Source organism: Strix aluco, chromosome 4 (assembly GCF_031877795.1).
Source record: "Strix aluco isolate bStrAlu1 chromosome 4, bStrAlu1.hap1, whole genome shotgun sequence".
NCBI lineage: Eukaryota > Metazoa > Chordata > Aves > Strigiformes > Strigidae > Strix > Strix aluco.
This window is the reverse complement of record NC_133934.1, coordinates 2,418,677-2,444,823: the sequence shown is the minus strand read 5'-3', so window position 1 is coordinate 2,444,823 and position 26,147 is coordinate 2,418,677. Positions and strand designations below refer to the sequence as shown.

The 26,147-nt window shown below is 44.2% G+C and overlaps 1 protein-coding gene across 1 annotated transcript in view; it reads right to left on the bottom strand.

Moving 5' to 3' along the window:
* GFRA4 (GDNF family receptor alpha 4) overlaps positions 1-26,147 on the bottom strand; it is a 78,019-nt gene that overhangs the window by 13,239 nt on the left and 38,633 nt on the right. The window contains exons 2-3 of the mRNA XM_074821776.1: positions 4,693-4,971; positions 1,921-2,001 (exon numbers count right to left, since the gene is read on the bottom strand). Of these exons, the coding sequence (XP_074677877.1) occupies positions 1,921-2,001; positions 4,693-4,971 (360 nt within the window). The remainder of the gene's footprint in view (positions 1-1,920; positions 2,002-4,692; positions 4,972-26,147) is intronic.

The following is a 26,147-nucleotide window of genomic DNA, read 5'->3' as shown; positions in this document are numbered from 1 at the left end:
GTTGCTCCCACTGCTTACGGTGAGCTGGAAGTCAAATTCCAAGTTTTGCAGTTATTTTATGATGGGTGAAGCATTTGCTTGGTGTATTCCCACCATGCAGGTACTTCCCTTTAAAAATGCCCAGAGATGAATATTGTTAGAGCGCTGTTTTACACTGGGGAGCTGTCAGCAAATGTGTAGGAAACAGTTACTTGGAATGGTTTCATCACCCATTCAGCTAATGAATCACAGGGAACACACTAGCTTTTCTCCTCTTCCCATGCAACAACAGAGAATGTGCTTTTTAAATCACCACTACAATTAGAGTGGAGGGATATAATTCCATTTGTACAGTTTTAATAGTGGCCATATATTGTTTATGTAAAAGTGGGTTAAAAATATCTGTTACTCTGAGTTGGCATAGAGTCATGGGGATGTCTTATGTTTCAACAAGTTCTTGGGAATTTTTTCTTTTTTTTGGGTAGATTTGAAAGAGGGTGTTTTGGAAATGCTGACTGTATGATCCTGGGCCCTGGACAAGCATGGGGTGGCAGGTCATAAGTTATGTTATAGAAAGTGTTGATCAGTATAAATAGCTAAAAAAAAGGTTAAACCAAGAAACTTCATGTCCCTAGATGGATGTTGAGTCCTTTCGTACACATCCCTGCTGCTCTGGGCCCATTTGCTTTGCTGCCAAACTGGTTTCAGTCTGCTTTAAAAACCTGGCAATGCGTTAACCATGCATAAAAATCCCCAACCCTACATTTCACCATGCTCTGAAGAGCCCTGTAGGACTTTCAGCAAAAGGGGAAAAACTCTAGTAAAGAAGGCCATGACCCAGCAAACAGCTTTCTGCATGCTTCACTTTCCATGCTCAAATCAGTCAAGTGGAGTCAATAAGAAGATGTGAGGTCACAGAGCACCCTCCTTCCCCTCACTGCTCAGATTGTCAAGGGCTGATGGGTTAATTTGCTCCTGGACATTTTCACCTAACAAGTGGCTCGCCATCGTGGGGACTGCAGACATCCGTCGGCTGCAGGGACCTTCCTCTCCTTCCTCGCTTGGGTGCACTCCAGCTGTGGATGGCACCCCAGAGTCAGTGCACATTTGGAAAGAGCTGCAACAAGATTGCTGGTTTGGCACATCTGCCAGAAACACATGGGGAGTACATAACCTGCTCTCAGATGGGAAGTTTGGTAAAAAAAAATGACCATCGGTAAAGCTTCCCCATGGCTGTGGTTCTTAAGCAGAGTCAAACACTGTGGTGGCAGCTGTGCTGTTGGTGATGGATGGCTTAATAGCTACTGCACTGACCTTTTAACTGCTGAGCCGGGGGTTCATGCCCTCGGGGGGGTTAAGAGGTGCTGGGCAGCTCTGCTCATGTTATTAAGCGGATTACATGATGCAGAGCAGAACATGGGTCTGAGTCCTGGGGTTGCCCTCAGGGCATGGGGTTAAAGGCTGTGACTGGGATCAACCAGTAGGTTGGGTTATTGATCTTTTTGCCTGCAGAGTTTGACCCTGTGACTGATGTGGATGCACATTCTCATACCTGACAATACTTGAGCAGTCCCTGCTCGGCAGGGTGTCTGCATGGCACAGGTCATCCACCTGCTAAGGAGAATCAGCCCACCTGTGATGGCTTGTTGGAAGAGGCCTTCCTACCATGTCCCTCAGTCCCAGCCCTTCAATATGGACATGAAAAAGCCAAAGAACAAAAAAAATCAAAAGTGCTTCTTTCTAGGACATGTTCTTCTACCAACAGTCTAGCACCAGAATCATAAGCAGCTCCTTGGAAAAATGATTGCAAGATCTCAGCAATGCTTTCTGAAGAGACCATAAGAGACCACAGAGGACTGCCTTGTCCATAGAGCTTGATCCCACAGCCAGTTCCCCCCTGTTTGAACCTATCAGTGTAAGAGTATCTTCCCACCCACCTACCTGCGGTGATGGATGCCAGCCGGACGTAATCAAAGCCTCTGATGAATGGCTCATAAGGGGAACTCTCCAGTACATTCATGCCTGGGTTGAAAAGAAAAGTTAGTGAGAAGGCAACTGAGGGATGTCCAAGACATACAAGGTTCAAGAGACGCAGTTCAAGTTTGCTTGGTGAGCCCAAGGGGACATGTGCCCTAAAGTAATAATAAAATACTTAGTCACTCAGGAACTGATGTATGGCCATATTCTTAAAGAAGGGAACAGAATGTAACCAGCTTTTAAAAATATTTGACAAATTTGGAGTAGGACAGCCTCTTGGGGACCCGTTGAGTTGCAACCCTCTATAGCTCAAGTCTTGGGCTCCTTTAAAGGGATTGCCACTGAGGACACCAGACTGCAGCACAGGTTATTGCTCATGGGCAGAGTTCAGACCACCAGCTCCCTAAATACATGGGGTTTCCATTACCGTTCTTGCTATTTCCTATATGTCCCTGCCTCTGTCAATGGTCCTCACCTGTTTCTAGGACACAGCCAGGGCTGTGCAGAGGTCTGTGTGTGTGACAACACGCACCCCCCCCTCATATTTATTAACACCTCTCCCCTTCTCCTTGCCAACAGCCCTTTCTTACTTGGCATAGAGCTAATGACCCACAACTCTCACAGAAACTTCCTCTCTTCATTTTTAAGTTGCTGGGAAGCTAATTGTATTCAATCGGTGCTTCCCTTTCATCCGCTCAATGGTCTGTAATGCCCCGTCATCCTGATGGATACCACAGAATATTATTGAAGCAAACAGCTCAGTATCATTTTTTTTTTTTTTTATTAGACATTTAGATGGATATGGACAGCAGCAGCAGATGTACTGGCTGGGATAAAAGGACTATCAAACCTCATGCTCCGGGCATATGCTGATCACCAGCTGCGGTCAGGAAGAAATGGCTCCCAGGGTACCCAGCCCTGTGCAATTACCACAGGTGCATTACAAGGCAGCTTTACACCTTCATTGAAATATCTTGCATCGTTACTGACTGGAGAGGGGCCCATTTGTATGTTCCAGCGTAGCAGTTTTATGTCCTGATGATATAGCACCTTATCAGAGAATTGTTATCGGGTTGTCATCATGTTATTGTGTCTCCAAATGGGAAGGTGGCTAAACACAGGCGCGCTCAAGAGAAGCTGAGTAAATAGTATGCTTTGTAAATTCCCTGAGCACACACTTTCACAATTGATTTTATAAGAGGGCTTCTAGGAAGCTTTTTACAGCCTCCTGGGTATGTATGACTGAGAGACAAAGCTCTACACGGAGCATGTGGATTGGCCTCCTTTCTCAGTCAATTAAACATGTGTAAGGACTCTGAAACATGACTATTATGAAGTATATTTCCCCGGGGAAATTAAGGTGAGGAAATCAAAGGTTTGGGAGCGTGAATCTGCATTACAAGTGAAGTCTGCTTGAAAAAATGTGGGGCTCAGGACATGACATAAGAGAAATAGGGCAGAGTCTTGGCAGTCTCTGATAACAGCCCTCTCACAGTCATCCCTAGGATGGAGGCCCAAGCCCCTGGGCAGGAAAGTCATCCAAGCTGGCCATCCAGCACCCATCTCCTACTCTGCATCTGGAGACCCGCGCCTGCCCCCTGCCTGCTCCCAGCACTGCCTGCCATCCTCTCACTGCTCTTTCAGCAGTGATCCCAGAGCTAGAAGCCCTCCCAACACCACTGTCCTGCAAAACCACGTCACAGATGAACCGTGTCCAAAACTTGAGGCCACAAAGTTCAGCCGGGAAGGAGTTGCAATGCAGGCTGTTAAGATGAATGGAGAGGCTGGATTGCCACCTCTTCCCCAGGCTTCACTTCAATGCAAACAAGTTCTCCTGGCAAGTAATTATGGGAAAGATTGGATCCTGGAGGGTGCTGAGCTCTCTTATTTCCCCAGTCAGTTCATAGCACCATGCTCTGCACCTTGCAAGCTGTCGCACCTGAAATCTTTCCAGGAACTTGATGAAGCAGTTCCCATTCTGGCAAGCCTGTGTATTATAGTCTCCATCCTCTTTGTTTTGCTTGGCCTTTTGGCCTGTGTTATCACCCCTGTACCTTTCCTTTCAGCTTTCAGCCAGTGGTGTTTTATTAATCTATTTCACAGCCTATGCCTGGAAGGTTCTGTTTTATTCTCCGTTTTAATTTTCATGGTGCATAAAATACTCACCAGCCTGACAAGGAAGAGTTATGGCCACTGAGGTGCACTTTTATGATGACTCTTAAAAAACGTCAAAATCCAAACTTACTAAATACTGGCTCTGGGAACACTCTAAATTCCAACTTGATATCACCAGCCCCAAATCTTCACTAACCCAAAGACACTGGTGCATTTGAGAGCCTCCAAGAGAGTGATTTTTTTTAAGTTCATGCTGGTTTTTCCTCAATGCCCATGATTTGTATAGTGTTTCTGCAATATCCATGGCTTTCACGGTCTTGGCTAGCATACTTAGATACAAAACTTACCATGTGTTTCCCCAGCAAAAGATCTCAAGGTATACTGGGAACATCGTGAAAAAGAAGCCAGGTTAAAAAAAAAGGAAGAAAGTGTCTTAGGTTTCAAGGTTGCTTTCCCCAAAATGCCATTGCCGTGGGAGTCAGTAGGCCTTGAGAGGGAATGGAATACTACAGGAGTGACTTTTTTGGCAGCCACTTTGGTGCTGGGGAGCTCTGCAGAAAGCCCCATCAGTAATTCCCTTTTAGGAAGATCATCAGAGATGATCTTCCCTGCTCAACTGACCTTCCATCAGCGTGTGGTGGATGCTCCAGTAGACACTCAAGCAATGCTTCTCCTTTTTCATGCCTCGCTTGCACTTGCAGCCGTACAGCTGGCTGGAGAGCAGGGCCGTCACGGTGCTCCGGCACTGGTTCTTGGCATCGGGGCCCAGTTTGTTGGCTCCATTGCCTGCGATGCATTGCCGGAGGGTCCTGAATTTGGCGCTGCAGATGGGGTCGTTGGTACAGGACTCACCTGCTTGAAGGCAGTCCCTGCTTGAGCTGACAGCTTCCGCCATACCTTCTGCAAGAAAACCAGAGAAGTGGGAAATTAATTGTGTCGCCCATGAGCTGGATCAGTCTGGGATGTCCATCTTCACATGAGAGATGGAAATCCCTTTCATCACCCTCCAGTCTACCAGCAATGACCCTCCTTCGGAAATCTTTAAGCGGCCAGATCCCTCTGCAACAGGTCAACTGGAGAGTTTAAATACTCAGGTTTGCCACTCTACTCATGGAGTGCCCACATGATGGGGAACACTGGCTGCTCGAGTGTGCTACAGCACTGCTCAGCAATGTTGCAGGGGAACAGGGGTGGGTGAAAGGAAGTGGGAGGGATGGTAAGGAGACAAGACACAACCTGAGAGTCAACACCTCAACCCAACCCTCTCTTTCATATTGCTGGGCCACCAGCAGCAGCTGAGGAGCCAGAAGGAGAAGTCACCTCTCTCCTGGAGACCTGTTTCTTCCTGATTTGAGAGAGTGACCCTGGACAGGGTCAGCCTGGAGGCAGGATTATATGTGGCAGAAACTCATCCAAGCTTGCTCTTTTCTGCTTGGAGCACAAAAACCTTTTTAAACCCTTTGGTCCCCCAGGTCTCTCTCTCATTTCTGCCCTCCAAAGTTAACAGCAGCCCAACACTATGAAGACCCCAGTCTGTCCTCCTTGCACATGATTTAACTCTGCCTACACCTCCCTGAAGCTATAAACAGCTTTGTGTGTGCTGTTTTGACATGGAGTCAGCACACATGTGTCTCTAGAATTGGCCCTTGTTCACTGTCACCACCTCCCCAGGTCTCCCACTGTTTTATCTTGGCTTTTTCCAAGCTTCTGTAAATTGTCCTAGGATACCACTGACAAATTAGTTGAGCAGGGCTCAGTGGTCCTGTGCCCCCATGGGCTGGAACTAATTCCATGCTATTAAATGCATTTCCCCTCTAAAGCAGGCTGGCCACATCCACACTGACTCCTGGGGATGTGCTCACCCTGAGGCTCATGGCTGCATCACTGCACCATGGCAATGGCAGGGCCAGAGGCTCAGCAATGCTCAGCAGGAGGTGGTGGCACCCAAGTGATGGAGAGGAGATTGGAGGGGGGGTGTCAAGACAAGGCAAATCACACTCTTTCCAGTTGGTGTGATGCTCTGGAGCATGTTGACTTAGGTCAGGCACGACTGCACTGTGGCTTGGGGCAGTGATGAAGAAGGAAACCTGGTTTATGAAGGGGAGAATCAATCCTTGTGCCTATAACATAATGACAGATCCTGATGTACCATAGAAACAGAAATTGTTGTCATGACCTTGAAGAAGGACGTCTCAAATCCTTCCCAAAGGAACTCCTTGTCCCTAACATAACTTGTCTCCCTTTGGATAGGAACCAGAAGGACAAGGACACCTTACCCCTCACAAGATTGATAAGGTGGGGGCACCTTCTGGTTTTTGAGCCCCTCTATGGTCTGTTCCTGGTGACACCCAACTCAGACAATATTAGAAAATCCTCTCTCCTGAGAAGAATATGGGGCCCTGATTTCCATCTCTGAGGACTTCATGAGATCTCCTCTCTCTCCAAGAGTCTATTGATCTCTCCATAAAGTCCCTTTTTCTTCCTTCTACCTGCTACCTCTTCTGCCCTGAATTTCTGCACCAGTCTCTGCTGCTCTCCCAGTTCAGCACTTGAGCCCAGTATATCCATTTCTCTCCCTCAGCTGTTGCTGGGTGTTTGCGAAGAAGGAGCTGCTTCTGTTGCTCTTGATTAGAGTAAAAGGTAGCAGCTGGAGTTCAGATATTTCAATTATGTTTATTACAAACTTTGGGTGAACCCACCAGGAGGTTTCCTCCTGAAATATCCCAATGGCATCTCAAATGCAAAACTTTTCATCAAACTCCAGACTATTTCAAAGTGCCTCATGGCCAACGTCAACCTTTCAGTTATTTCAAGTCTCACAACACCTCAAATTTGAGTTCTTCTACCCCTGATTTATTCATAGAGCTGGTTTATTTAGCACTCAAGGCTTGTTTGGATCTGCCAAATGCGGAGCGAGAAATTATTTCCAACACGCAGGAAACTCTGCCTTGGGCTATCATATCTTGAAGAACTCAAAACACAAGGAACTAGTTTCCTTGAAATATCATTTGGTCTGCAATTTCACTGGGATCCATAAAATGAGCCAGAGCTGCTCATAGTCGCTGCTTTCAGACACCATTGAATTTTCCATGCACATATCTGAGCAGAATCCAAGAGGAAGAAAAAAGTGTCTGACTTATTTTACCCTGGCTTTCTCCAAAAGATCTCTTCTGGACGAGGATAAAACATGGCAGGTTTTATTCTAGAAGAGATGACTTTGTCAGTGTCATGTCAGCTGCTAGAAAAGTAGGTTAAAATAGAAATTATGACCCTCCTTCCCCCTCTCTGCTACATGAATTGCAGAAGATACTCCCCAGGATGGTTATAAACACAGCCAACCTGTAAAAGCTGTAAAACACTTTGGGATCCCGCTTTAAATAAATCAAGCAGATTGACCATTTGAGAAATTTTTCTGCAAAATTTTAAGTAAATATATCCTCAAGCTGAGACTTGCTTCATAGAACAAAGGCCAGGGGTGAATATTTACAGCCCAAGCCCAAAGCATAAAACACCCCCATTCAGACTTTATGACAGAGGTGCTTGAAGTGGAGCGTCACGAATGACCCATTCCATAATCATGTCACTTAAAAACCAAATCATTCAGGGGCTTTTATTGTTAGCGATGTCTTTGCAACTGAGACAACATAACACCACGTTTTCCTCTTCACACTACCCCTGAGAGAGTAATTTTATGCAACATTAAGAGGGCGCCTCTTAGGGGAAAAAAAAAATATCTGTGGCTTATAAAATAGATGGTGCTTCCTAACAGGCAGGGACAAAAGCAAAATCAGGTCTTTTCTCCCAAAGATGGAGTGGCCTTTCTGGTTTTGCCTTCAAAAATAGTGCCTTGTGGACTTTCCACTATGAGATTTTCCTCCACCTCTGCCCCTGACTGACCAGGGGCTTTGTGATACACACCCAGTTGTGCATGGCTCGGGCTTTCTGTGCCTCTGCTTTTCTAATAGCAGACCTTCCAGCTCCCTCTGCTCTCTTTAAAAGGCCATTTGTCTGGATTTTTATTCCTTGCTTGCTGCTAATTTCACGCTGTTTACGGTGGGCAGATGGAGTAATGAGTTTATTTTCACATCCTGTTTGTAGCTATGCTCCACATCTGTTTCTGTTCTTGCTTACCTCAGTGACACTTACATAAAGCTACTCCTAATGTGTAGGAGTAAGAGAAAAATCTGGCTCTTCCCATTGCCTTAACAGACCCTCGGTTCTTCTTATACAGGTATCTCAACGTGCACTTTGTTGAACAAGGAGGTCTGACTGTCTTCCAAGGAGACCATTTCCTTCACTGAGGGAATGAAGCTGTGCCTGGGGTACAGAAGTGTGAAGGGTGACCCCATGTGGTCTGGAAACGGGGAGCAAAATGCCTGGGGAGCACCAACACGGGGCCCTGTCTTTCTGGTCCAACCAACTTCAGCTGTTTTAGGAGGAACCACATTGTTTGTTATGGTGCTGTTTAACCTGAGGCTTGGGGATACGACCCCCTCCCCTCCAGTTTTTGTATGTATTAGATGTGAATCCTTTTACACCCCTGATTCACACACAGTCCTAGGGAGTGATGAATGCTGTTATTATTTCCATGACAAGCTGTTGACTCCAGAACATTTGGTGTTTGCTTTTACAATATATGTTGCTAAGAGAATAACCACCCAAAATCTCTAACAAAACAACAACAGGAGTGGTTTATTACCCCTTTAGGTTAGGTGGACACCTTTTACATAATTCTTCCTAAATCGGGCCTGCCAAATCTTGCACAATAACTACAAGTATGTTGCAGAAGGCTCCTGCCTCTCACCCCTCTCAAGCTCCGGCTGGATCTCCTGTGCTCACACATCCTCTAAGATGTGGGTTCCCTTCTGCTCTGCCACCTCATGTTCTTGCTGTGTTTCAGAGGTCTTCTGCTGATCAGACATATCACATGCAACATGTCAGGGCATGTGAGAGCCTGTTCCTCTACAAACCTTGTTTTGCCTGCAAAGGTGGATAGCTCTCTTCATGTCAGAGCCAGTCTTCCAGCCAGAACATAAGCCATGTGAACAGCTGGGAGAGGACAATACAAAGTGTATTTGCATCCTGCAAGAACTGGGGTCTAAATCTGAAGTGGGCACCCGACCATCCCTCTGTGTTCAGCTGGGAAAAATGGCCATCATTGGGCAATCTTAAGACCCTGGATCAAATTAAATCTTCAGGATAAATGTTGGTGATTGCTGATAGGCAACTGCCTGATATCCAGAAACTTTCAACTTACCCAGAGATGTCAGAAATAAGTTGTTACACACAGTTTTCTGGAGTGAAAAATGATGGGAAAGGGAGGCTGTAAGAAATATTCCTACTATTTCTCAAATATTCATAAACCAATAGTGATGCATGACTGGGGCCAGGTGGCTGATGCAGGCTGTCGCTGCTAAACCTTGTTTAGACTATGTTCTCACTCATGATTTTACAGCCAAGTTCTCAGGATCACCTAAGGAACAAGCCCTTGTATACAGCTCAAACTTCATTTCCCATTTACTGTTGAAATAGCCGCAGCATGTGCAGAGCTGCCCCAGTAAACACCTCTGCCATACCAATGGTCCTTCCCCAAAACCTGCTTGAGAACAGCCCTCCCAGGAGATCCCACACACCTCATCCAGAACTCATAGCTGTCATCTGGACTTTGTAGTGCCCAGCAATCCCCTCCGGGATGCTGTTCTTCAGGCAAGGGAAAGTTTCCTTCCTTTCCCTCTTTCTTGACCTGAGCTCAGTGCATGCTCAGTGCTCCAACACCACGAGCACTTTGAGGGCTGGCTCACCGTTTTGCTGGATTAGGTCAGAGAAGCTCATGTGAAGAGGATGACACCATTCATTGTGATCAGCCCTCTGTGGACTTAGATGGTTTTACAAACATAACACACACAATATGAAATCCCACAGTGCAAACTGATCTTCTTTTGCTATCGATTCTTCCCAGTCAGCACTGGGCAAAGGGGGGGGTGGGGGGGGTGGGGGGGGTGGAATTTGCTGAGAACACATCAGGAATGTAATGTCTGAGGGTGTCAAAGCAATACTGGAAAGTTCAGACCAAAAACGTGCTGCATGTCTTGAGCAGGCATTAAGTCTGTGCTGCCTGACTCTTTGTACCTACAGCTCTGACCTTTTTCCCCTTACTTTCAGGTTATAAACAATATTTAGCCTGTATTTGCTCAGTGCCTTCAAGCAGGACTTTACAGTCACTGGGGAAATAATGCAAATAAATACAACAACATTCACTAAATATTTCATTCTCCTCTAATAGCTGATTCACATAGAAGATAATTTACTCATTGTATGGAATAAAAACCAGAAGAAACCACTCCTCTGATCTGTCTTCCTGCTTATCATAGACTAATACCTGACACCTAAATAGCTTCAGAGAAGCCTGAAAACTTGAGATGTCCTGTAGGTCAAGATTCCTGCTGTGACAGGACTTTTGTGAAGCAAACCACCCTACCTGTCCTTTGGCATGATGGCTCTACGCAAGTCAGATGATGCACAAAAGTTTTTAGTGGGCTATGCTCTGCCCTGTGAGAACTTACACTGCAAAATGGGAGGGAAAAGTGATGGCCATAAGTGTTAAATGAAAGCCAAAGAGGGCTCACTGAGTCGGGTTTTAGACATCTGCTGAGACGAACTCAATAATCCCCAAGTTGTCTTCGACAGCCCTTCTCATCTGTAGCTCTCTTAGCCATTTGCCAAGGAGGCAAGAGTCACTCTGACGTTGATGAAGCCTGAAAAGATGAAGCGATTTATTTGTCCCCCACCAAGTCAATGTCTAGAACCTGGCTGGAAAAAAAAAAATCATGGGCTGGGGCATTAGTTGTTGGATTGTGTCTGCAAACTTCAAGTTGGAAGAAAAACTGAAGCCCTCTGGGTGTCTGTGGTTTGGTGAAGATACATCATGCCTCCGTTATCCTTAAGGAGAAAAGAATTCTTTATGAAAACTCTCATGATAATTTGGGGTGAAGTTTCCCTAGATATCATTACAGTCCTACACTAACACATCCTTTTGGACAAGGCTTCAGCCTTTGTTTTCTAAAGATGCCTCTGGAATGCCAAATCCTGCTGGACTGACTCAGCCAGACTAACCACTGAATCAGCTATAAAAAATATTCTTACGAAAGTAAGATGCAAATCAAACCATCACGCTCTCTGCATGACCCGGTTGCCAATAGTTGTGTACCTATTCTGAGTAAGATTAATCCATCTGACCGGAAAGAAAGATTCAAACTTTTGAGCACCCATGAAGCCTCAAACTGGGTACACACTATTCTGAAATCTGTACTCTGAAACTCATATCATACAACAAGATATGAGTTTTGGCAGTGGGTGAGATCCATGTCACATTCGTTGCTTGCCAAAATTTGGGCACACCATGATATTGATATATCAGGGAGCTTCAGTCCCTGATTTCTGGTGTAACAGAGGTGCTTCCCCCATCCCAAAGCTAACCAGTTATACCACCAACAGGAGACAGTGGTTAGTGGGGCTTGTGATTACTAGGATCTTAACACGGGTGCCTAAAAATAAGCATCCCATCCTCTGGGATAACTTGAGGGTCTCTGGATATTAGCTCCTTGTCTGTGAAGATAAGAACACTTCTAGCAGAGAGCTGTAAGGACGACTGTATTAAAGACTGTGAGGTCTCAAGGGCTAGAGGTGATCTCTAAGTACTTAAAATAGATACATGTAAGACCACAAGTTCCACCGAAGTTTGACTTTAAAATGTCCTGGCCATGTGATAGAGACATAAAGATTCTCTGCTGAGGCACAGCGAAGTAAATTTAGACCCAAGACGGCTCCTTTTTAGGTCTAGCTCTGGCTGGGTCCACTCAATCACACCACCTTGTCTTCTTTCACCTTTCTGCCCTCTCAAGTTCCTTGTCCAGAGATCTCCTTATGTGCTGGACAGGGCTCAGACATACCCTTATTCACTCAAAAGATGATGGTGAATAAAGGCTTCGATTGCATGACTTCCCGTGGCTTCAGGTGTGGTATTTGACTGTCATATGCTGTAGAAAGCCAGTCCCAAGGAAGGTGACTCAATAAGAATATCGAGGATTCTTGATATTCAGAATTATCTTTACTCTTTTTATTGGGTTGATCCCAAGAAGACATCAGGAGCATCCTGTCGCTAAGAGAGGAATCTATTATGCATTTTCCTGCAGACATGGCACAGTGAAGCGGTGTAATTGGTCATGGCTGCAAAGTGGGAAGCATACAGGTTGCCTGCATCTCTTGGAAAACCTTAATCTCATCTTTTCAGAGGGAAAGGAAGAGAGAGCCTTTGCATGCACATGCATGTGCGAGTCTGTGTGTGTGTGTAGGGAGGGTTGTGGCAAATGCAGTGAGTGCTGTTCATGCCTAGCATTTATTTAGTCAAAAATACAGCTGATGGGAACATATATGGACTTTACAGCCGAGGCAATAAGTGTATTGCTTTGAATGTGTATTTATTGCTGGCATTTTAAAGCAACTCTTACTGGCATATCAAAATACTTCGAATGAAAGCTGCCACTGAAAGAGGAGTCATTATCACTTCAAATGGTGCTGCATTTGGATGAACTGAGAGCAATATAAAAAGGATCACAATCATCAGTAATGCTCCACATGCGGGTGACTTCTGTTTGCCCTGTCCGGTGCTGTGACATTTTCTCTTCCTCTTCGATGTCCTTGAGAAGAATGTGCGACACATCAGAGCTCTCCACTGCAACAGTGAAAGCAGCAGTCCTGGTCTTTATCTAAGCAAGTTCTGGCTATAGCAGCCCCAAAGATAGAAGTCCAGCCCCCACTGGAGGGGGGAAAGATGTTTTTAAGCATGTGCCACCCTGAATTGTAGCAAAAAAGGGCGATGTTAGATGGGAAACTGGAGACTTAAAAAAAAAAAAAAATCATAGAATCATAGAACGGTTTGGGTTGGAAGGGACCTTTAAAGGTGATAAGCAAGGACATCTTCAACTAGATCAGGTTTCTCAGAGCCCCCTCCAACCTCATCTTGAATGTTTCCAGGGATGGGGCATCTACCACCTTTCTGGGCAACCAATTACAATTGCAATGTTGATGACTTGCTCTGTACCACTATCAAGAAGCTGATGACCTTGGTCGTCACCTGGGTTTGACACACAGAAAGGAAATAAAAACCCTGTCCCAGATACGAGTCTCAGGTAAGGAACAAGTGGACCATTCTGCAAACAGATGCAGGAAGCGTGGGACAAGGGTGACACAATCCTACGTAGAGACATGAAAAGACAAATGGAGGTCTATATATGGGGAAATTGATGGAATAAATTGATCAAATTTAACCAAAGCAGTATTCATGACATCAGCAACATGCTAGACATTTACAACAGTTTCCCCTACTTGGGTTACATGCTCAAGTTCATTATCAGTAATAGTCATGAGGCTGGTTTTCCAGTCTTTAGAGGAAAGGAAGTTCTACATGCTCCAACTATTAGTACAGGCATTTGTCTGGTGCTTCTAATGGCTACATTTACTCTACTCAAGGCAGAGCAGTGATAAGTGTTTACTCCTTAATGACAGAGAGATCTGGACAGGCTGGAGCGATGGGCTAAGGCCAACTGGAGGAGTTTCAATAAGGCCAAATGCCAGGTTCTGCACTTGGGCCACAACAACCCCCAGCAGCGCTACAGGCTTGGGGAGGAGTGGCTGGAGAGCTGCCAGTCAGAGAGGGACCTGGGGGGGTTGATTGATAATGAGTCAGCAGTGTGCCCAGGTGGCCAAGAAGGCCAATGGCATCCTGGCTTGTATCAGCAATGGCGTGGCCAGCAGGGACAGGGAAGGGATCTTACCCCTGGACTCGGCACTGGTGAGGCCGCCCCTCGATGAGTGGGTTCAGTTTTGGGTCCCTCACTCCAAAAAGGCCATTGAATGACTCGAGTGTGTCCAGAGAAGGGCAACGGAGCTGGTGCAGGGTCTGGAGCACAGGTCTGATGGGAAGTGGCTGAGGGAACTGGGGGGGTTTAGTGTGGAGAAGAGGAGGCTGAGGGGAGACCTCATGGGCCTCTACAACTCCCTGAAAGGAGGGTGCAGAGAGGGGGGATGAGTCTCTTGAGCCAAGTAATAAGCGACAGGACAAGAGGTAATGCCCTCAAGTTGCACCAGGGAAGGTTTAGACTAGATATTAGGAAGCATTTCTTTCCAGAAGGGGTTGTTGGGCGTTGGAATGGCCTGCCCAGGGAGGTGGTGGAGTCCCCATCCCTGGAGGTGTTTAAGAGTAGAGTCGACATAGCGCTTAGGGATATGGTGTAGTTGGAAACTGTCAAGGTTAGGTTAATGGTTGGACTGGATGATCTTCAATGTCTTTTCCAACCTAGACAATTCTGTGATTCTGTGACAGTCACTGAGCTGTGTGATCCCCACAGAATTTAGGACTGTGGTGTTTGGGGATCCTCAACAGTCCACATCTGTAGCAAGATTTACATTTAAAAGAAATGTTTCACAGGCCTATATGGAAACTGGAGATCAGGGAATATGCTGTTAACGTGTTCTCTTGGTCTCTATTTTCCAGAAAGTAAACTGAGCATAAGCCCTTTACATCTTCTTATTTATAAACAGAAAATCTTCTCACATTGTAGCTTATGCTCAACTGCCACTAAAACAACATTCAGGGGTCATCAGCCACAAAGCCCGTAGTAACTGAGCTCCTCAGCTACCATTTGGTTTTGTATGTGTATTTTTATCTGTCTGTCTGTCTGTCTATCTATCTGTCTGTCTATCTATCTATCTTTCTATGCATGCCTCAAGATCACCTCAACTTCCCAGACCAGACTTGAATAAGCAAGGCAGTCTAATTCTCATCTTTCTGAGCAAAGTTTGAGATAGCAACAATCAATGCCTTAAAGGCAGCCTTCTTAAGACCAGCAGAGTGAGATACAGATCTTTTGCAGAGCCTGTAATAGTTTCATACAAATATATATAAATATATATATGTAATTTTTTTAACTCCCTTAACTCTACTTTGCTTCAAATAATTTGACTGAAGAATTCTGGCATTCATCAGTTCCTCAAAATCATTCAAAGTCCTGTCAATTAAGTATGGGCTGATGTAAAACATGAACATTTCTGGAAGCCCATATCTGCCAAATAAAGGTTTATTCTTTCCTACAAGATACTTTAATAAAAGAGTCTCTAAAAATGCAGTCTCAAGTACCCTGGATAATCCAACAGCTCCACCGTATGTGACCCATCATCATTGTTTTTTCTCTCCAAGGTAGAAATTATTGACACATTTCATGCATATCCATCTATTAATTTTCTTCATCTCTATATTCATTTGTGACCACCGCAATATGTTTTTCAAGATCTCACAGATTCTATAGAATACCTCAGGGCTGTAGTATTTTTGGCACTACTAATTTTTGCATCTGTATGCTGTACTATCAATTACAGCAATCTTTGATCTGAACTGATATGTAATTCCCAAGCCTTCTTTCAGTGACACTGTTAACAGCTTTCTGCAATGTCTTGTCTTTTGCTGTGGCCTCCAGAAGTTTATTCCCTACTGCGTTTGAGATGAAAGAAATGTCTTCCAACAGATTTGCATGTGTTATGCTGTTCTCCACATAGCCTTCAAGACCAGATGCCTCAAACACTCTCAGGACTGTGCCTTCTCTCAGCTCTTGTTCTGCTGGTTTGCACACTGCTCAAACTTCATGGATGCAGCTGGAAAATGAAAGCTAAACACCCTCCTGCTTTCTAGAAGGTGAACGTGCTTTTTGCTTTGGGAACAATGAATTTGGGGTCCATTTTTTGTTGGGATCCACCTCCTCTACCTGATTTTTTTTTCTTTAACATCTTCTGCAGCAAAGGCATCCCTCTACATATTAAGATGCTGTTTCCAAAGTATTTCTGAAAACCAATGCTACCAGCCTGCAAAATACACAAAGAGTTTTGTCACACTGTCCTGAGCCATTTACAGAAGGATTTACTGGCCAGGTGGTTCATCTTTGGGTGACACAGCTTGCCAAAACTCAGGTGTTTGCTTTGTTCTCTCTTTGGCTTTCAAAGCTTCCTGTCCAGGTTGGCAGTCCTCTTTCTTTCTGAGTCCTTCTGCACATTCCAGAAAGAAGAATTGCCATCTTGTTTTATTCCAGGCATCAAGATCTGCGAATCTTTCTCATCTGTCAAAGCAGCATTTCTGTGATTATCTGACTTCGGCCAGAGTCTGTGTGTATGTTGATTCACTTATATTCTCTCCCAGATATCTTACACTTCTGATTTTAAATTAGATATCTCTTGCCATGCCCCATTTCCTGACCAATTTCTGCAGCTTTTTGTTATCTTCTCCTTTTGCTGTCCCCCACCCAGTCTTTCAGGATGTCATCTCTGTGTATTGCAATGCCCTCATTTCCTTCAAATAATTCTTGCACTTTCCTCTCAAAAGTCTCAGGAGCAAGTTAAAACCCAGAGGGAAATTTGTACAAGCAACATCTCCCATCAGGGGCATTGGAAATGCAGCCTTTCCAAGTCTTCTCAGTCAGGGCAATTTGCAAGGACCCAAGAGGGACAGCTAACAGCATAAAAGAAAACACACCTCCAGCCATTGTCTTGAAAGCATCTCCCTTGGCAGGCAAAGGAAAATATTTTCTCTGAATATTCTTACTGAGTTCTTTGGCATCTAATCTCAGTCCGAGGGACTTGTCCTTCTTTCCTGCTGTTCCCGGGAGCAGGCACGTTGCAGTGGCTTCTATTTTTAAAAATTATTTTCCGTGTTAGTAGATAGTCCAAACCCTTCCCTTAATTTCTGTCTCATGAACCGAGAAGCATTTCTGGAGGCTGAAGAACTGAGCACTTAGGATCTGACAGCACAGATTCCTATGCCTTGTTCACAAATGCCATTAAAGACATCTTGATATCGTTTTATTTTTCCTTTTTTCTTTTTTTGTAAACCAGATTCCTTCTTTTAATGATTTTACCTATAAGTCAGAACCTCACTTATCCCTTGCCTGTGATCCACTCACACTATCGATGTATTTTATTTTTCAGTTTACTAAAGTTTTAGCTTAATTTACCCCCCCTTAACCCCAGCACTCCTCTTTCTTGGTCTACACTTCTTTGCAATGTATCACTTTCCTGCTCCTGATACCATCTGGTGTTTCAGATTCTTTAAAGATGTAAACCTGAAAAAGAATTTACACTGGGGAAAAAATGAAAACAATAAAAAAGCTTTCCAACTGTTTTGGTCTCTGCCGTTAGTTGCCATGGAGGAGTTGTTAACCAAGAAGCAGTTGATGGAGCAAGGCTGAGGGTGTGGAGAGGGATGTTTGTGCTGGTGATCCAGTGATGGACAGGTACATACTGCTAAATGGGGAACAGAATTGTATCTGGCATGCATGTCAAGGGCTTCTCCTTCTCTGAGAAAATGAAGTGCAAGACCCTGAACTTATGCTGTTGCCCAAGCCAGGACGTGTGGTTGGTGATGAGATGGGCAGCAGTTCCAAGGGGATAAAGCACTTTGAGGACCCTTTTGGGCAAGACCTTCAAAATGACATCCAGGCTGCTTCCTGTCATATCCCACCACATTTTCCATAGAATAAGAGATTTTCCCTTTAAGTACTGTTTTAAAATCCCACCCCCATGCCACACAACTGCTTTCAGAGAAATATGTTCCTCCAGGGGTTGCTGGTACCTGTCAGAGAGTCTGTGTGTATCAACTACAAGAAATGGTGGAAAGTAAGATCTTTATCTTCCCAATCCTCATCAAGAATGAGATCCCAAAGAAGTGGAAAAAGACAAAGAAATGCCCTTTTTAAAGAAGCAAAATAATGAACCAGATGAATTATAGACCAATCTTGTGGATAAGACTGGCCAGGAGAGTAAGGGGTGACACAGTATTATTTTACATTTACAAGCTATTTGGCACAGGTCCATATGATGTGTCCATAAGAATGGCCTCTGAACAATCATGGTAAAGTGGGTGCTCATGAATACTGTGCTCCAAGAAGAGCAGCAAAGGCACATTTTCAGACTAAGAAGGTGTTCAAGGGTCTGTCCTGAGTCAGGTACTGTTCAATATTCTCATAATGACTCGGATGATGGAATAGAGAATAGATTTATGTAATTTGTGGATGACAGAAGATGAGGAGGGGGTCACAAGCAATGTGCAGGAAAAGACTGGAATTCAAAATGATCTTGAGCTGTTAAAGGCAGTGTCTGAAACCAGGAGGATAACACTTACCAGAAGCAAAAGCAGCACTGGGCAATGTGAGTGCAAAAGGACCAGAGGGAAAAGCAAACCTAGGAAATGGGTGGCTTTCCAGAAGTATGGGAGACATGACCATGGGGTGAGAGGTGGTCACAGGCTGAACAAGAAAAAGCAACAGGATGCAAACCAGAGAACACAAGGTTTGGGACATGAGTGGTACAAATTTATCACAGGAAGCAATTATCCTGCAATTCTCAGCTCCAGTGAGGCTTTAGCCGGAGTTTGGGTCCACTTTTTTGATGGGGCAACACGTGCTAAGGAAGATGACAAGATCCCAGAGGAATTTTATTAAAATTATAAGTGGTTTTGCAACTGAGGAAAGTCTGAAAGAACAGGGTTGTGTAGTCTAGGGTGAAGGCTGTGAAGAAACAAAATCAGAGCACTCGGATATGTAAACAAGACAGTTCAGAAGCGGACAGTGATAGATAGCCTTCCACTGTCATGGGATGTAAGAGGAGAAGTAATTTTCAGGAAATGTGCAACAAGGGAGATTTAGTTAGATATTAAGAAAAATGTTATATGGGAAGTTAAAAAGTGGAACAGATTACAGAGGGTCTGTTTAATCCCCAACAGTGGAATCATTTACAGAAGCATCTGTCAGAAATGGCTCTTGCATCCTTCCCTTCTCTGCTGGAGCAGCTTGCTTTGTACGTGCGGTCCCTTCCTGTCCTCCATTCCTACGACACTGTAGATTATTGAAGGCCTTGTGGCTGGTGTGGACTTGTAAAGTGAGAACAACCACCTCAAAATCAAAGAAACCACACTGGAGTCAGACACAAATGAAAGGTGAATAAAGTCTGTATGAAGTCTGGCTCTTCCAGACAAGGCATCTCCCTCTTCTCACAGTTAAACTGGTGTTGATCAGCAGTGACATTGCTGAAGTATTCAACATAAAGGTGTGTAAAACCAAAGCTGAGAAGAAGGAAGCCTGGTACAACTGTTGTGAAAAAAAGAAGCAGTATTCCCTCCTCTGAGGATAATTATACAACTGGTGGTTAGGGACTCTTGGGAAACAAAGGAAATGGGTTTGGAATTCCTCCCAGCAAGAGCTGCAACCACCACACTAACCCATGAAAGACAAGCTGTTTGAGGGTGAATGCAGGGTTGGGCATGCGCTGAGCATGGCAATGGGGAAATTTAGTCATTTGGATTATCCTGGAAATGAAATATAATTCTATTTCACTTCTAAATGAAATATACTTATATTTCATATACTACCCACAGTAGCTGCCTGTGGGCTCAGCACAGAGCTCTGCTGGGGATGGTGGAAAACTTAGTGTTGGAAACATAGAATACTAGAATACCAGGTTGGAAGGGACCTCAAGGATCATCTGGTCTAACTTTTCTTGGCAAAAGCACAGTCTAGAAAAGATGGCCCAGCCCCCTGTCCAGCTAAATCTTAAAAACATCCAAATTTGGGGAATCCACCACTTTCCTGGGGTGATTATTCCACTGGATGATTGCTTTCTTTGTAAAAAATTATTCTCTTGTATTCAAGAGGCCTGTGTTGAGCAGGTTGACCAAGCCCCAGAGAATATCCGGATCCCAGGAGAGATGGTAGGATATTTTCCCCTTTGTATTTAACTTTCAGATCCATGAGTGCCTCTGCCTTATTCAGCAAATAGATCTGGCCAACGGTCCCTAAGTAGCTCTTCCCTGCTTCACCTGTCACAGGCTCTGTCACAGCTCTGTCACAGCTACTGAAGCTCTGTAGATATCATTGGCTACCACCAAACACTGACACTTTGCCACCAAAGCAGCAGAAAGGTGGCTGGTTTTTTAAAGCACATTTCAGCACCCGCTGGAGGTCTGTGTCCTCCTTTGCCACTCTTGCCAGAGAGCTGAGGGAACTGCTGTTCAAGGGCAAGCTGAGCCCATTTGTTCACTCTGCACCCTCCTTTGTCTCAACACCATCTCTGCAGGCTTGATCTTAAGGCAGAGCACGTAGCATCCCCTCATCCACTCCTGCCAATAGTAAAATAAGTGCAATGCCTTCAAAGACAGAGGCTCAGTACACAAAGTTCAGCAAGCTCTCTGAGGGAGCTGTGATGCCCACTGCATCAAACAGTCCTAAGAGCATGTCAACACTGTTGGTTCAGCAGGGGCCAGGACTCATTTTCAGGTTACCATCCTCACTGTAGAGAAGCAAGGAGAAAATTACATTTTCTTTGTTTGATCTCTGGCACTTTCTGGATCAGGAAAGTCCACGGGTGTTCAGTTTGAACTACTGCCAGACTAACAATTATTAGCAAAAAATGGACAGTATTTGGATCATGCCTTCAGTGGTTTCAACACACTCTTATCTATCCTATACATCATCACATATAGCTAAGCACTGAAAAACCTTCCAGCTCTGCCTGCAAAACAGAAGAGCATCTGTGATAGGCCAAGACAACTGTGCAGACCTTGAGCATTCTTTGGTAAGGACAGAATCTCACCCATTTTTAAAGGATCATTTATCAATGAACTCTCTTCTTAATGTACCTCTTTAAAACACTTAAATGATGGTGCATTCTGCACTGCACTGTTATGATAGAGAACCCAGACATATGTCAAGCAGGAACTGTGACCCCTTTTTGTGTGATTAAGTTCATTTTTGTTCCATCCACTTTTTTTTTTTTTGTAAATTATTAACTGGTGAATAAAAAGGCTCTTTTTTATTTTTCTTTGCAAGGGCTGAAGCAGTTTTAATCATATATAATTCAACACTTGCTATGCGATTTGCATTCCGTGCTTTAAGATGAATTTGGCACTAAACAAGCTCTCAATTATACTCCCCCGCCTCTGTTTTCTCTGGAAGTCACAAAATTCATTCAAACAAAAGCTAAACCCCCCTGAAGTTTTATGAAGATGAATGATGATTAAAATCAAAGAACAGAGGTCCTTCTCCTGACTTTACAAAACCACAGGGTTCCAATATATGTTCTCCAGTGGCATTTTTTCAGGCAACCTTGGGTTCAAAGACAAAATTGTGTACATGTCTGTACCAGCCAGGGTCATTGCATCTATCTATCATCCCTTCTTCCCATGCCTACCCTGCTCTTTTTCTTCTGACACTAGATATTAAACATGAAGGCTGGAGTTTCCAAGTCCAAAGCATAAGTGAGGCTGAATAAGGCCGAAACAGAATAGAGAAGGAAGCCAAGTTGGAAAAACTGGAGAAGCTTCTTGCTGAAGAGGAGAGGAAGAGAAAAGGCAGTGAGAAATGAGCACTGATGCAAGACAGATGAAGTTTAGGTATGCAGTTATATATATGTATTTACATATATATAAGTATGTATTTAAAAGTAAGTATGTATTTAAATGTAAGTAGGTATATAGGTAGATAATATATATTACAGCATCACTGCAGAGAAGCAGTCAACACAGAGCTGATTAAGAGTTAGGCGATCCATAAAGGAACCTGAATTAAGTGCTTGCAGTTACTCTCTGGCAACACTTCCATGCCTTCAGCAACTACAGGAGAGGCTAGGGAGCCTCACTTAGCTGTGATCACCCCCAAAACCAGCAAGACTGATGGGGAGAGACGCACAACAGACACGGGGTGGGAGGTCATGAAAGGGAAAAGGCAGGATGTGTTGGAAGAGCAAAAACACAAACCCATGAGAACTTATACTGAAATAAATAAAACTCCGCATTAAAGGGACGTTGAGGCTGTAAATGGAAGGATTCACAAGTTGGGACATACCATGAGTAATCCAGAAGGAGCTGAAATCCACCCTTCTCATCCCAAACCAGCATGATCGTATAGTCTCTACCAATACAGTCACATAACAGCTCCAGTCTATGCATTACTACAACTTTACACACAGGAGTGTTTCTTATTATGTATATCTACATTGCCCAGAACATCAGGGGCTGACTGCAAGTTAGACCCAGAGGTGTTATTTTAATCATCAAACTCAGCTTAAAATCTACCTCTGGAAGCAATGCAAGCCTCATATTTGTACCTCATGTAATATTTAGAGTGCTGCGCAGAGCAGTAAGAAGCAACATTGAAAGATCTAAGCAGCTTTGGCAAGTCTTTTCAAATACATCTCATAAAAGGGAGAGCAAAAGAGATATTTCATCCAGCTAACTGTTAGCAATAAAAGGCATAAAACCAATGTGAAGGCCACAGAACAGGGAAACACAGTGAAAACAGTAGGAGATAGAGAAGAAAAAGTGACCATGTCTTGGGCTTGTTTCAAAACCAAGATGAGGGATTTGTTTCCCCTAGAGATGCTGAGTTGAGGCACTGGGCAAGAGGCGAGCAGAAATGGGCAAATAATGAATGATGAGGTCAGTATATTAAAAAAACAGAATATACAGAATGAAAGCAAATATTTAATTATTTGTCATAGAAGGGCTGTATAGAGGAAAGATGGGAGTTGTCTTGCATTCATTTAGTTGATCTAATCTGAGCTAGGTATCTAATGTTTCTATATCACTTGAGGAGCTGATTGCCCACCTGTGGGTGCATCCTGATGCCATTCAGGATGCTCAAGGGTATCTGAGACACAAACAGGGACTGCAGATGTGGCACAGTCCCATGGGAAGTCTGCACATTTCTGGAGCAGCAACTGGAAACCAAGCAGAGCATTAGGTAGGGCAACCGATTCAGCTGTAGGTAGACACTTATATGAAATTAGAGGGTTACAACCCTTGGAGCTTAACCCTGATCACATAGGAACAAGATGCTTGCTGAAGGTGCGCTGAAACAATGAGAGATGATAGTGAAAATGTAAGTCCCAGATGTCAAATGTGGCCACAGCAGGGATCATTAACTTCATTGTCAGGGGAAGTAGCAAGATAATTAAAAAGAAGACCTCTAGCTTGTGTCAGGGATTAAATAAAGCATCTGGAACCAGCCAGCTAGAGTCAGAGCTTGCTTAAGGTGGCTTTCACAGTGCAACACACCAGCAAAGTGCCAGTAGTGTCATTTGCTATAAACACTGGGGCCCCTGGAAAGCAACACTTCTGAAACACCAAAGAAGGAAACAGCATCCTGAAGTCAGGATGTCTTCACCTGAATTAGACCTGCACTTACGGCAATTATGTGTTCCTTCCACCCAAGAGATCCCAGGGGATAGAAAGAAATTAAATAATAATAAGATATTAAGCAAGGTTTGAACCTTCATGCTGAACTTTCTCCTTATGCCCTCCCTATTTCTGTCCTGGAAATCTGTTTCCAGTCTCAGCTTAAATAAACAAAGAAGAATTTTCCTGTAAGAAATGATCTGGTAATCCAAGACAACTTGATCCACACAAAGGTCTAGTTACTTGCTCGAAGGCTTCTCTTACTCTTGTAAAGCAAGAGTCCCTCCAGGAACAGGAGCAGAATCCTAAAATTTAATTACTGGCTGCTGTACACATGCAATTATTTATAACTTTCAATGGTTATTCATAGGTTTCATATTGGGCAGCGGGGTGAAGGGAGGTCAGCAGGTTGCAAACAAGCCTGAAATTCAGAAAAGCTTGCTGAGGAGAGCTGGGGGAAGGTGATTATCACGGATAATATAAAAAAAGAGTGTAAGGGAAACTGATTATGAAAGTTTACCAGGAACATGTGGACTATTAAAAACTCTATTGCACATCAGTGAATTTCAGACACTTAAATCAACAGGACCTTTAAAGGGAAATCACGTTTTCTATCATCTAATCAATGTAGGTAACAGTGTGGTTGGTCTCTCTTCCCTGCTCTCTGTTGACTGCAGTTTCCCAGTTTACATAAGTTTAACGTTTAATCTGATATTAAGTGTCATGAAGCTTGAATAGACCAGAGGCAGCTAAAAAAGCCAGAAGCAATAAAGTTCAGCTTTCCTCCTAACTGTCTGCATAAAGCCCAGCTAATCATAGCTCTCCTTGAACGGCATTTGTTATTTCAATAACCCTTTTTTAACCTCACATGGCACATTGAGGCGGCTCTCAGCCTTGTGCTGCTCTGCTGAAGACAAATTGTGCCAGCAACTAACTGTGAGGACCCCCTTCCTCCATCACATGATGAAAAGTGATTCAGAGCTGTCTGGGACCTGGCCAGAGACAATACTACCAGTCAAGTCCAGTTCCTCTGCTGCCTTTCACCTTATAGAGTCATGCTTCTGTTCACAAGTGCTGTTGCAGTCAGGGGCCAGAGTTCCTGGCTCTGTGCAGGGATAAACAATAAGGCAGAGGGCTGCAGCAGCTGCTTTTCATCCTTTTTCAGCTGTGGGTGAACTTGAGGTTCCTAGTACCCAAGGAAGAATTAAGCTCCTTGTGCCATGGTAGTAGTTCTCCATGGCACCCAGCTCAATAGCAGAAAGGTCCCATTGCAGAAGAAGGTTGGGAATTACCAAAGGAGGCAGTGACTGCAGTGCCCTTGGGAAAAGAAAATTGCTACATCCATTTAAAACCACAGAAACCACAAGGGACAGATGGCAGCTAGGAAGGAACGGGCATGAGCCTGTTTCCAGATCAGACCCACCCATGATCCTCTCAGAGGAGGATCCTGCTGGAAATGCAAAAGATGGGCACTTTTAGGATGTCCGTGTGAGTTCAAGCTCTCTTGCTTGTGTGGTCTCATACTGAGTTGTTAGCAGCTGTTATGAAGTAAACGAGGTCAAGGAGAGGCAGCAAATTAGGGTAGGCGTTGGGATTGTAGGAATGAAGGGTCTGTGTTGGATGAACAGAGGGTGGATGTGGTTGTTGATCAGAACAGAGCTAATACGCATAGTCTAGAAGTGGGTCAGTATAAGGTTATTTGGAGCAAAAAACACTCATGGGTGGAAGAGGGCAAAGGTCTGAAGCACTCGACTGCTCCTCTAACAGGACCTGCATTACAGCCAGGATGCGCGAGCATCACCGTTCTGCTGTGGTCAGCAAGTAGTTGATTAAATCCCTCAGTGCTGCCTGTGTGAGCGAGGCAGGGGCCCTTCAGAAAGCAAAAGGAATATATGATTCACGAGTTCAGAGGCCAGGAGGTCAGAGCTGACCTCCCTTACACAGTCCAAAGGATTGCATCCACTTACAGTGGTAATGGCCCCTATAATTTGTCTTTGGCTCAAGTATATTTTTCAGAGAAGAGCCCCCATAGATTAGAAGACCTCAAGAGAGAAAGAAATCTGTTATCATCCTGAGTAGTTTGTTCCAATGGTTGATCACCCTTCTTGCCAAAATGTGCTTCTTTTGGCTCCCTGGGTTGTATTTGGCCCAGCTTCTTCCCCCACCTCTTATTACAGCTTTCCTTGTGAGGTTAAATTTTTTTTCCCCTCCTCTTGAAAACAGAATCACTGCACCACTCATCTCCCTTCTGCAACAACTTCATTCCTTAAAATCTCTGCCCCTAAAAGGTCTTTGCAGAATTACAAACTATTTCTGTAGTTCCTTAATCCACTGACGCAATAATTCAAAATCTGCCCTCCAGGCATGGGGAGGGGGCCCATCCCCACTTTTTTGGCATCCCCCCCAGCTGTGCTGGTCTGCTGTAGCATGGAGTTTTCACTTCTGTGTCTATGAAGGGTTTGAGTCCTCCATACAATATCTTCTCAGTAAATCATCAGGATTGCCTGTCCACCATGGTCTCTAACTCTTCTCTCCACCAAAATATCATCATTCTGTGACAAGGGACTGTGGTTTTTCTCCCATTCTGGAAAGCTGGACCATGCATTCAAATAAAGAAAAAGCTCATTGCATCTGCCTCGCTTATGTACCAATGATGGGGATTTGTGTCTTCAGTTACTCAGTACCTCCACACTACAGATTGTAATCTTGTCCAGGAACAGTATCAATAATTTTAATCATGCAATTAAAGACCATATCAGAATGGATATGCACCAGGGGAAAGGAATTAAATTGCACAGAGAGCCTTGGA